Raw genomic sequence first — 12,347 nt, 5'->3', positions numbered from 1 at the left:
ATTCCAAGAAATATCAATATCAAGAAATGGCTGAAGGCACTGGATACTGCTAAGGGTTTGGGCCCTGACAACATTAACATATGAATATACAAATTAGGAGCAGGAATAGGCCACTCGGCCCCTCAAGCCTGCTCCACCATTCAATAAGCTCATGGCTGATCTGATTGTAACCTGAACTCCACATTCCTGCCTACCCCTGATAACCTTTCGCCCCGTTGCTTATCAAGAAACTATCTAGCTCTGCCTTAAAGATATTCAAACACTCTGCTTCCAATGCCTTTTAAGCAAGAGAGTTCCAAAAATTCACGACCCTCAGAGAAAACAAATTTCCTCATCTGTCTTAATTTTTTATTTATTTATTATTTTTATACCGTGGCCTTTAGTTCTAGGTTCTTGGATAAGAGGAAACATCCTCTCCACATCCACCCTGTCAAGACCCATCAGGGTCTTATATGTTTCAATTAATTTGCCTCTTACTCTTCTAAACTCCAGTGGATACTAGCCTAGCCTGTCCAGCCTTTCCTCATAAGACAACCCATTCATTCCTGGTATTAGCCTAGTAAACCTTCTTTGAACTGCTTCCAATGCTTCTTCCAACATTCCGGTAATAGAACTGTAGAATTGTGCTCCATAACTAGCCACCCCCTTAGCCAAGCTGTTCTGATACAGCTACAAAACAAGCATCTACCCGGCAATGTGGAAAGTTTTCCAGGTATATCCTATCTAGAAAAAGCAGGACAAATCCAACCCAGCCAATTACTGCCTCATCAGCCTACTCTCGATCATTAGCAAAGCGATAACAGGGGTCATCAGCGGTGCTATCAAGTGGCAGTTACACAACAATAACCTGCTCACTGATGCCCAGCTTGTGTTCTGCCAGAGTCACATGCTCCTGACCTCATTACAGCCTTGGTCCAGGCATGGACAGAAGAGCTGAATTCAAGATCTGACCTGAGAGTAACTGCCCATTTTTTCTTATTCATTCATGGGATGTGGGCCTTGCTGGCTGGGCCAGCATTTATTGCCCATCCCTAGTTGCCCTTGAGAAGGTGGTGGTGAGCTGCCTTCTTGAACAGCTGCAGTCCATGTGGTGTAGGTACACCCACAGTGCTGTTAGGGAGGGAGTTCCAGGATTTTGACCCAGCGACAGTGAAGGAATGGCGCTATATTTCCAAGTCAGGATGGTGAGTGACTTGGAGGGTAACTTCCAGGTGGTGGTGTTCCCATCAATTTGATGCCCTTGTCCTTTTAGGTGATAGAGTTCACCGGCTTGGAAGGAGCTGTTTAAGGAGCATAGGTGAATCCCTGCAGTGCATCTTGTAGATGTTAAACACTGCTGATACTGTGCACTGCTGGTGGAGGAAATGAATGTTTGTGGATTTCGTGCTAATCAAATGGGCTGCTTTGTCCTGGATGGTGTCAAGCCTCTTGAATGTTGTGGGAGCTGCACTTGTCCAGGCAAGTGGGGAGTATTCCATCACGCTCCTGACTTGTGCCTTGTAGTTGGTGGACAGGCTTTGGGAAATCAGGAGGCGAGTTACTCATCGCACGATTCCTAGCTTCTGACCTGCTCTTGTAGCCACAGTATTAAATGGCTAGTCCGGTTCAGTTTCTGGTCAATGGTAACCCCCAGGATGTTGATAGTGGGAGATAGGTGATGGTAATGTCATTGAATATCAAGGGACGATGGTTGGATTCTCTCTTGTTGGAGATGGTCATTGCCTGATGCTTTTTTGGTGTGAATGTTACTTGCCACTTGTCAATCCAAGCCTGGATACTGTCCAGGTCTTGCTGCATTTCGACATGGACTGCTTCAGTATCTGAAGAGCCACGAATGGTGCTGAACATTGTGCAATCATCAGCGAGCATCCCCACTTCTGACATTATGAGGGAAGGAAGGTCATTGATGAAGCAGCTGAAGGTAGCCTTGACATCAAGGCAGTGTTTGACCGAGTGTGGCATCAAGGAGCCCTAGCAAAACTGGCGTCAATGGGAATCAGGGGGAAAACTCTCTGCTGGTTGGAGCACAAAGTAAGATGGTTGTGGTTGTTGGAGGTCAGTCATCTCGGCTCCAGGACATCACTGCAGGAGTTCCTTAGGGTAGTGTCCTCAACCCAACCATCTTCAGCCGCTTCATCAATGACCTTCCTTCCATCAGAAGGTCAGAAGTGAGGATGTTTACTGATGATTTCATAATGTTCAGCACCATTCGTGACTCCTACGATACTGAAGCAGTCCATGTCCAAATGCAGCAAGTCCTGGACAATATTCAGCCTTAGGCTGTTAAGTCACAAGTAACGTTCATGGCACTCAAGTGCCAGGCAATGACCATCTCCAACAAGACAGAATCTAACTAGCTCCCTTTGACATTCAATGGCATTACCATCTTTGAATCCCCCGCTATCACCATCCTGAGGCTTACCATCAGCCAGAAACTGAACTGGACTAGCCATATAAATGAATACTGTAGCTACCAGAGCCGGGAATTCTGCAGCCTCCCAACTCCCCAAAGCCTGTCCACCATCTACAAGGCACAAGTCAGGAGTGTGATGGAATACTCTCCACTTGCCTAATGAGTGCAGCTCCCACAACACTCAAGAAGCTCAAAGCAGTCCATCTGATTGGCACCAAATCCACAAACATACACTCCCTCCACCACCGACGCACAGTAGTAGCAGTGTGTACCCCGTCTACAAGATGCACTGCATGAATTCACCAAGGCTCTTTCAACAGCAGCTTCCAAGCCCATGACCACTACCATTTAGAAGGACAAGGGCAGCAGATAGATGGGAACACGACCACCTGGAAGTTCCCCTCCAAGTCACTCACCATCCTGATTTGGAAATATATCGCCATTTCCTTCACTGTCGCTGGGTCAAAATCCTGGAACTCCCTCCTTAACAGCGCTGTGGGTGTACATACACCACATGGACAGCAGCAGTTCAAGAAGGCAGCTTGCCCCCACCTTCTTAAGGACAACTAGGGATGGGCAATAAATACTGACCTAGCCAGCAATACCCACATCCTGTGAATGAATAAATGGAACAAACTGAGGTTTTAAGATGAGAATTTCAAGGGGGTAAATAGGGAAAGATTTTTTTCCGCCATTTGACAAATTGGTAACAGAGGGACATGGAGGCAGGATTCTACGTAGAAAAACAAAGACAGAGGATGGATGTTAGTGCAAGTTGCAGTACTTGATCTAATCAGTAGATCAAAAGAGGCAATACAAGAGCTGCAGAGAAATGTAATAAGCGTAAATAGCTGAGATTGAAATAGGTGTGATAAGTTGAATGGCATTAGCTGCTGATTTCTATGATTCAATAACATCTTTTGTATTAGATCTTAAACAAAGAACAAAGAACAAAGAAAAGTACAGCACAGGAATAGGCCCTTCAGCCCTCCAAGCCTGCGCCGATCATATTGCCCGTCAACTAAAACATTTTGCACTTCCGGGGTCCGTATCCCTCTATTTCCATCCTATTCATGTATTTGTCAAGCTGCCTCTTAAACACCACTATCATACCTGCTTCCACCACCTCCTCTGGCAGCGAATTCCAGACACCCACTACCCTCTGTGTAAAAAACTTGCCCCGCACATCTCCTCTATAGTTTTCTCCTCTCACCTTAAATCTATGTCTCCTAGTAATTGACTCTTCCACCCTGGGAAGAAACTTCTGACTATCTACTCTGTCCATGCCACTCATAATTTTGTAAACTTCGATCAAGTCACCCCTCAATCTCCGTCGCTCTAGAGAGAACAATCCGAGTTTCTCCAACCTCTCCTCATAGCTAATAAAATCCAGACCAGGCAGCATCCTGGTAAACCTCCTCTGCACCCTCTCCAATGCCTCCATATCCTTCTAGTAATGTGGCGACCAGAATTGCACGCAATATTCCAAGTGTAGCTTAACCAAGGTCTACTGCTGCAGCATGACTTCCCAGCTTTTATACTCAATACTCCTGCCAATGAAGGCAAGCATGCCATATGCCTTCCTGACTACCTTATCCACCTGCGTTGCCACTTTCAGTGACCTGTGGACCTGTACACCCAGATCCCTCTGCCCGTCAATGCACTTAAAGGTTCTGCCATTTACTGCATAATTCCTGCCTGAATTAGACCTTCCAAAATACATTACCTCGCATTTGTCCAGATTAAACTCCATCTGCCATTTCTCCGCCCAAGTCTCCAACCCATCTATATCCTGTTGTATCCTTTGACAATCCTGTTCACTATCTGCAACTCCTCCAACCTTAGTGTTGCCTGCAAACTTACTAATTAGCTCAGTTACATTTTCCTCCAAATCATTTATGTATTCTACAAACAGCAAAGGTCTCAGCACTGATCCCTGTGGAATACCACTAGTCACAGCTCTCCATTCAGAAAAGCACCCTTCCACTGCTACCCTCTGTCTTCTATGACCAAGCCAATTATGTATCCATCTTGCCAGCTCACCTCTGATCCTGTGTGACTTTACCTTCTGTACCAGTCTGCCATGAGGGACCTTGACAAAGGCCTTATTGAAATCCATGTAGATAACATCCACTGCCCTTCCATCGTCGATCATCTTTGTCACTTCCTCGAAAAATTCAGTCAAGTTAGTGAGACACGACCTCCCCTTTACAAAACCATGCTGCCTCTCACTAATACATCCATTTGCTTCCAAATGGTAGTAAATCCTGTCACGAAGAATCTTCTCCAATAATTTCCCTACCACTGATGTAAGGCTCATCGGCCTGTAATTTCCTGGATTATCCCTGCTACCCTTCTTAAACAATAGAACAACATTTGCCATTCTCCAGTCCTCTGGGACCTCACCCAAAGCCAGTGAGGATACAAAGATTTCTGTCAAGGCCCCAGCAATCTGCTCCCTTGCCTCCCTCAGTACTCTGGGGTAGATCCCATCTGGCCCTTGGGACTTATCCACCTTAATATTCTTCAAGACGCCTAACACTTCCTCTTTTTTGATCTCAACATGATCCAGGCTATCTACACACTCTTCCCTAGACAAATCAACCACTACGTCCTTCTCTTTGGTGAATACTGATGAGAAGTATTCATTTAGTATCTCTCCCATTTCTTCTGGCTCCACACACAGATTCCCACCTCTGTCCCTGAGTGGGCCTACCATTTCCCTGGCTACCCTCTTGCTTTTTCCATATGTATAAAAGGCCTTGGGATTTTCCTTAATCCTGGTTGCCAGTGACTTTTCATGACCCCTTTTAGCCCTCCTGACTCTTTGTTTAAGTTTCTTCCTACTTTCTTTATATTGTGCATGGGCTTCATCTGTTCCTAGCCTTCTAGCCCTATGAATGCTTCCCTTTTCTTTTTGGCTAATCTCACAATATCCTTCATTATCCAAGGTTCCTGAAACTTGCCATGCTTATCCTTCATCCTAGCAGGAACATGCCAGTCCTGAATTCTTATCAACTGAAGTTTGAAAGCCCCCCACATGTCAGTTGTTGATTTGCCCTTTAACCTTTAATATTTGATGGAAAAATAGATTGCCTCTTTAATTTTCACCACTCCAATTGGTGCCGCCATGTAGAGTATCCCATGTCTCTATATCCAGTACCCTCTGCCCCCATATCCTGCATCTCATGACCAATACGCTCCCTCAATGCCAGATAACATCAGCTATGATGCTATAAAATAGCTTGCACAAATTGACTTTCAAGGTTCATGCATAGGTCATGGCTTTTTGGGAGAGGTGATGCCCATCATAAATGGAAGCACCTCCTGCATTCCATCTTCAGGAGCAAAGTGGGGGAGGGAAAATTGACAAGAAAAATACCAAATTGCAACATGTGTCTGAGATGTTGTTTTCCAACCGTCTCATTTGCTTTTGATGAAGAACCCAGTGTTCATGTCTTCACATTGTCAGAAAGAATTTCACATTGCTTGCTGCAAACAGTCACTAGGGAAAGGTTTGGAGCCATGTATGTCAGTGATATTCTTCTATAATACACAGGCACATACCTTCAAAACATCCTTGTTTATGTTAATCAGATTAAAAGAGAATATGTGGTCTTTGGCGCCAACAAAGAGTCTGCCTTTCTCCTCATCCAGCAAGAACACCTGGTAACTGGAGCTGTTTGCAATGCCACCAAAAGTGACAACGTTGTTTAATTCCATCATTTCTGTGGAGCAAAGAGAGAGAAAAAACTTGAGTGAAAGAAAGGATTCAGTGAGCTCAACTATTCTGATCGACACCACCATGACACAACATGTTATGAACAAATGTACAAATGCCATTGAGATTTTGCAACTTTGAACACGCAAGTACTTGAAGGGGGATAGTCTTTAGAGTGGAAAGCTGTCAAATTGTTAGAATACATTTGCCTGAAGGTGAAGATTTGGGGTTTTAATGCACTCTTATTTATAGCTGTGAATAAGGAATACAAACAGAATGGCACTGAAATTCTTTTATGCAGCAAGCTATTTAATGCAGCTGCTTTTGTCCATGTTACTCCATTTTCACTATTACCTGGAGTTCAGTCTCGGTGAAGGCGAAGGCATTAAACCTCCTGTCCAACCAAATAGTGCTTCATCCTCAACAGTTCTGAACTTGGGGATCTTTTATTGCATTTGACTCACAATCAATGTATTGTGAGGTTTTAAGACACTGTGGTCCTGAAGGCAAACAGTGGAGCTCTGATCAATTGCCCTTCAGAAACTATAGCTGATTTAAACCTTCACTGAAGGCGATACAGATTTAAATTAGATATAGAAAAGCCACTTGATCCACACCCACCCGGTACATTGAGTTCAAGTTAACCCCAGCATATTTCGTGGTATTTACTCCTCTAAAGTACCAGTTTGTATTGTTGAATAGGCTTTGAAGGTGCTGTTTATGTAGCAAAGATTTTCCATTGTTGCCTTACTGGTTTGAGCTGAAAGCCATGAAACTGAATCCCCCTCCAGATTTTTTAATGTGTTTTTTCTCCTTGAAGTTCCCAATCCATGACAGCTTCACAGAAACCTGCTGCCCTATGAAACCTCACCTGAGTTGTCAAGCTTCATACTGAACAAGTCAGACTATTTGATCCAGCCCCTGCAGTCAATATTCATACATCCTCACAATGCTGCTTATATTCTGACATGCTTTTAAATTAATAGACTCGAATCTCAGCGCAAGAAAAGGAGGGAGTGACATCATACAGAATATAATGCTTACAGAAACCATTTCAGCACCAGGGTGAAAGGACAACTCTGAGGTACCAGTGTGAATCTCTGTTCCTCCATCACTCATTTTGTTTTGAAATGTTTGCACTGTACAAAATGGAATAGGAGCCCCACACATCTTGACAGCTTTCCTCGAAATCTCTCCCCTTTTTACCACCCATCCTTTAAAATTCAATCTCTTTCACCAAGTGGTTAGTCACTCCTATTGCCTTCCTTGGCTCGAGTGCATTTCTGTCTGATTATGCGTTGTGCAATGCCTTGAAACTTATTTCAATGTTAAAGGTGCTATATAAATGCAAGGTGATGTTGTTAGTATAAGAGCAGTTTGTCAGATAGTTAAAAATGCTTAAAGTCTGATAATGAAATCCTAGGTGTTCTGATGAAAGGTCTACTCCTGTAGCTTTAATCTATATTTTTCTCATTTTGGCACTGACAAACCTGCTGTGCATTTCTTGTCTGTTGTATTTTTACTTTAGTCAGATTCTTAGTTACGTCCAGCTCACAGTTTTTCTAGCTCAGTTCTACAATTCTCTATGCCCTTGGGTTTGTCCAAAGAATTTCCACATTTCCAAGCTACTGATCCCTTCATGGGTTTAAATTCTGAGATGCAAAGAATTGACAGACAGTTTCTTGTGAACACTGAGTAAAATGCCTTTGCACTGGTACAAAAATTGGACTAAGTCCATTACTAAACCTTCACAAAATAGCATAATGTCAGGTTTCAAAGAGACACCAGCTTTGAGTACTCCAGGGTTACATCAATAAATATTGGGTCACAATGGAACCTCTACAAAGATATGAAAGCGTTGAATAGAAATTGGGGGAAAAAAAGCCCCTGTTGGACCAGTACCAGTTTGTCAAAGGGCCTGTCTATGCCCATCTTATTTACTCTTTAAAAGGGAAAAGATTTCTTGTCTCCAGTACTTTTTTCACAAATTTCAATGTTTCCCTCTTCTTTCTTCTCTTGTTCTTTCTTTATCCTCCTTCCTGATCTTTTTTATCTTGGGCTTTATTTCAATATCTTTTAATACCCATTCAAATGCATTGTAGTTTCTTCTTTATTTTCTCTTCATTGTTTTTCTTCTCTCTCCTCTACATTTTCTGGATATATTTCTCCTTCCTGCTGTGTACAAACGTGTTCCCACTTTTTTTCCAGCCCCATTTCGAATATTAGAATCAGCAGGGTCGGCAGTTGTTTCGGTGCGGGGGTCGGGGGGGGGGTATCAGTTCATGCTTGGCTTTAACTCAAATGTCACTGTCGCCAAGAAAGCCCTCAACTTGGAGCAGGACCAAAATACCAGACAACAGAAGCTCTTCTCCCTGTAGCTCTTCCAGCAGCATGCAATTAGCTACAGATTAACTCTATAGAATCAGTCGTGCATGTTGTATGCTGCGTTATCCTTAGGGTTTAAAGTGGTGTCATTGTCAATGCTGTACTCTAATATACAGCTCATTCAGATCAACACAAAGAGTAGGCTCATGGGCTGATCTTTCCACTCGGTAGTAAGTGTCTCATTTTCCATCATGTTTTACCTAACAGTTATATGAGTTGCCAATAAAACCAAATTTTTGGTTCATGAGAAGGGATTACTAGCAGTGGCGGCCAAGTCAAGGGTGCCTCTACAGAATTCTAGCTGTACTATTGATTTTCAATTTTTTTTTGCCAAACTGTTAAAATTGAAATTAATTCTATGGCATGGCTGGGATCCTGTCCTTCAAAGCCAGCTCCGGCTTTCTGTTTGGCTTGAGTTTTCGTGGAATCTTATATCACAGAAGGAAGCCATAGAATCATTGAATGGTTACAGCACAGGAGGCAGCCACTTGGTGCCTCGAGCACCTGCCAGCTCTCTGCAAGAGCAATCCAGCCAGTCCCACTCCTCCGCCATTTCCCCATGGCCCTGTAAATATTTTCCCTTCAGGTGCTTTTCAATACCCTTTCAAAAGCCCCAACTGAATCTGTCTCCAACACGCTCTCAGGCACTGCATTCCCAATCCCCACCGCTAGCTGCACAACAAAGCTATTCTTCACATCATCTTTGGTTCTTTGTCAATCACCTTAGATCAGTGCCCTCTACTTTGCAACTCTTCTGGCAATGGTAAGAGTTTATTTATTCTGTCTAGGCCCCTCATGGTTTTGAACACCTCTATCCTCTCGGCCTTCTCCTCTCTAAAGAGAACAGCAGCTTTTCCTTGTCACTGAAGCCCCTTATCCGGAGCATCTTATAAATGTTTTCAGCTCCCTCTCTAAAGCCTTTATATTATGAGGCCCAGAGCTCAACACAATACTCCAGTTGAAGTTGAACCAGTGTTTTATAAAGGTTCACCATAACTTCCTTGCCCTTATTTATAAGGTCAGGATCCTTTCTTAACTTGCCCTGCTGCCGTCAACAGTCTGCGTATATATAGCCTGAGGTCTCCTTCCTTTTCTACCTTTCCTCAGAAAAAAGAGTGGCAGTCTTGGTAAGTAGGAACTGGTGAGTAAATTAGGAAATTGTAATATTTTTCAACAAGTAGCTACACTTGGATTTAATTGAGAATAAGGGAATAAGGGAAATTTAGGGCCAATATAATAAAGTAATTTAAATAATCTAAAGTAAAATAAAGTTAGCATAAGGGAAGTAGAGTTCAGACATGGCAGGGCAGCTCAGATGAGTGGAATGTGCGTCCTGTAATATGTGTGAAATCTAGGACGCCACCGGTGTCCTCGACAATCACATGTACAGGAAGGGCTGCCAGCTGCAGAAACTTGAGCTCCGGGTTTCAGAACTCAAGCGGCGGCTGGAGTCACTGTGGCAGATCCGGGAGGCTGAGAGCTACGTGGATATCATGTTCAAAGATGTTGTCGCACCACAGCTTAAGGACATGGAGACAGAGAGGGAATGGGTGACCACCAGGCAGTCCGAATGAAGTAGGCAGGTAGTGCAAGAGTTCCCTGGAGTCCCATTCACAAATTGGTTTTCTGTTTTGGAAGCTGGTTCTTCAGAAGAGTACAGTCAGAACTAAGTTTGTGGCATCACAAGCGGCTCAACTGTGCAGGGGGGGATGAAGAAGAAAGGAAGAGTTATAGTGATAGGGGATTCATTGGCTAGGGGAACAGACAGGCATTTTTGTGCCCATAGATGTGACTCCAGGATGGTATGTTGCCTCCCTGGTGCCAGGGTCAAGGATGTCACAGAGCGGATGTAGGACATTCTTCAGGGCAAGGGTGAACAGCCAGAGGTCATGGTCCACATTAGTACCAATGACTTAGGTAGGAAGAGGGATGTGGTTCTGTGATCAGGATTTAGGGAGCTAGGTAGAAAATTAGCAAGCAGGACCTCAAATGTAGTAATCTCTGGATTACGAGTGAGTACAGAAATAGAGGATAAAACAGATGAATGTGTGGCTGGAAAGATGGTGCGGGGGAAGGGCTTTAGATTCCTGGGACACTGGGACTGGCTCTGGGGGAGACGACACCCGTACAAGCCGGACGGGTTGCACCTGAACAGAGCTGGGATTGAGCTAGTGCTGTTGGGAGGGCTTTAAACTAATTCAGCAGGGGTGTGGGAACCAAGAGAGAATATTAGAGAGGAATACCAGGGGGCACAAAATACTGGAAGGGGCAGATAGCACTGGAGAATAGTAAGTTAAGAGGTAAAGTCAGGGTGAGGGAGAACGTAACAAAATCTAAATCAGGGTTACTGTGCATGTAGTGAATGCACGGAGTATAGTAAATAAGATTGGGGAGTTACAGGCGCAGATTGCAATGTGGAAATATGATGTTGTGGTGATAACAGAGATCTGGCTCAAGGAAGGGTGGAACTGGGCGTTAAATATTCCCGGGTACAAGGTGTTCAGAAGAGATGGGAAAGGAAGGAAAGGAGGACGGGTGGTGGTATTGGTTAAGGAGAGCATTGCAGTGCTGGAGAAAGAGAATGTCCCAGAGGGTTCAAGGACAGAATCAATTTGGCTAAAGCTAAGGAACAAAAATGGTGCAATTACATTGCTTGATGTAGTCTATAGATCGCCAAATAGCGAGAAGGACGTAGAGGAAACAATCTGCAGGGAAATTACGGAGAGATACAAACGTTATGGAGTAGTTGTAATGGGGGACTTTAATTATCCGGATGTAGACTGGGACAGTGGTAGCGTAAAGGACGGAGAGGGGGAAAAGTCCCTAGATTGTGTTCAGGAAAATTTTCTACAACACTATGTGTCCAATACAACAAGAAAACACCCTGTTGGACCTGGTTCTTGGAAATGAGGTGGACCAAGTAGATCAAGTCTCAGTTGGGGAACATTTAGGAGACAGTGATCATTGTATTGTACATTTTAGGATGATGATAGAAAAGGACAATAGGCAATCCAGCGTAAGAATAATTAACTGGACAGGAGCCGATTTCGATGGTTCAAGAACGGAGCTGGGCCAGGTAGACTGGAATGAAAGATTGGCAGGAAACACTGTAGCTGAACAATGGGCTACCTTCAAAAAAGAATTGGTTCGGACACAGTCAAGGTATATTCCATTGAGAGGGAAAGGTAGGGCAAATAAATCCAGAGCTCCCTGGATGAAAAAGGAGGTAAAAATTAAGATAAAGAAGAAAATGTGTGCTTGTGACAGGTGTCAAGTGGAAAATATAATTGAGAACCAAGAGGAATACGGAAGGTTCAGAGGGGAGGTGAAAAGGCATATTAGAGAAGCAAAGAGGGATTATGAGAAAAGACTGGCAGCCAACATAAAGAGGAATCCCAAACTCTTCTAAAGGCATATGCATAGTAAAAGGGTGGTAAAAGGAGGTGTAGGGTCCATTAGGGACCTAAAAGGTAATTTACACATGGACGAAGGGGCCATGGCTGAGGTATTAAATGAATACTTTGTATCTGTCTTTACCAAGGAGGTAGATGCTACCCAGGCCAGGGTGACAGATGAGGAAACTCTGTCACTAGAAGGGTTCAAATTTGATAAGGAGGAAGTGTTGGATAGATTGCTGGCACTTAAAGTTGACAAGGCACCAGGACCGGATGAGATGCATCCAAATATATAGAAGGCAGGGAGAGTAGAAATTGCAGGGGCACTGGCCATAATTTTTAATCTTCCCTAGACTCAGGGGAGGTGCCAGAGGACTGGAGAATTGCAAACATTATACCCTTGTTCAAAAAAGGTTGTAAGGATAAGCCCAGC

General features: G+C 43.8%; 1 protein-coding gene across 2 annotated transcripts in view; it reads right to left on the bottom strand.

Moving 5' to 3' along the window:
- sema3ab (sema domain, immunoglobulin domain (Ig), short basic domain, secreted, (semaphorin) 3Ab) overlaps positions 1 to 12,347 on the bottom strand; it is a 321,287-nt gene that overhangs the window by 181,427 nt on the left and 127,513 nt on the right. For both annotated transcript variants that reach the window (XM_041202609.1, XM_041202608.1), the window contains exon 3: positions 5,981 to 6,141. In XM_041202609.1, coding sequence (XP_041058543.1) covers positions 5,981 to 6,141 — 161 coding nt within the window. The remainder of the gene's footprint in view (positions 1 to 5,980; positions 6,142 to 12,347) is intronic.

The sequence above is a fragment of the Carcharodon carcharias genome, chromosome 13 (genome assembly GCF_017639515.1).
Source record: "Carcharodon carcharias isolate sCarCar2 chromosome 13, sCarCar2.pri, whole genome shotgun sequence".
NCBI classification, from domain to species: Eukaryota; Metazoa; Chordata; class Chondrichthyes; order Lamniformes; family Lamnidae; genus Carcharodon; species Carcharodon carcharias.
Note: the sequence above shows the minus strand (reverse complement) of the source record. Positions and strands in the feature narration are given on the sequence as shown.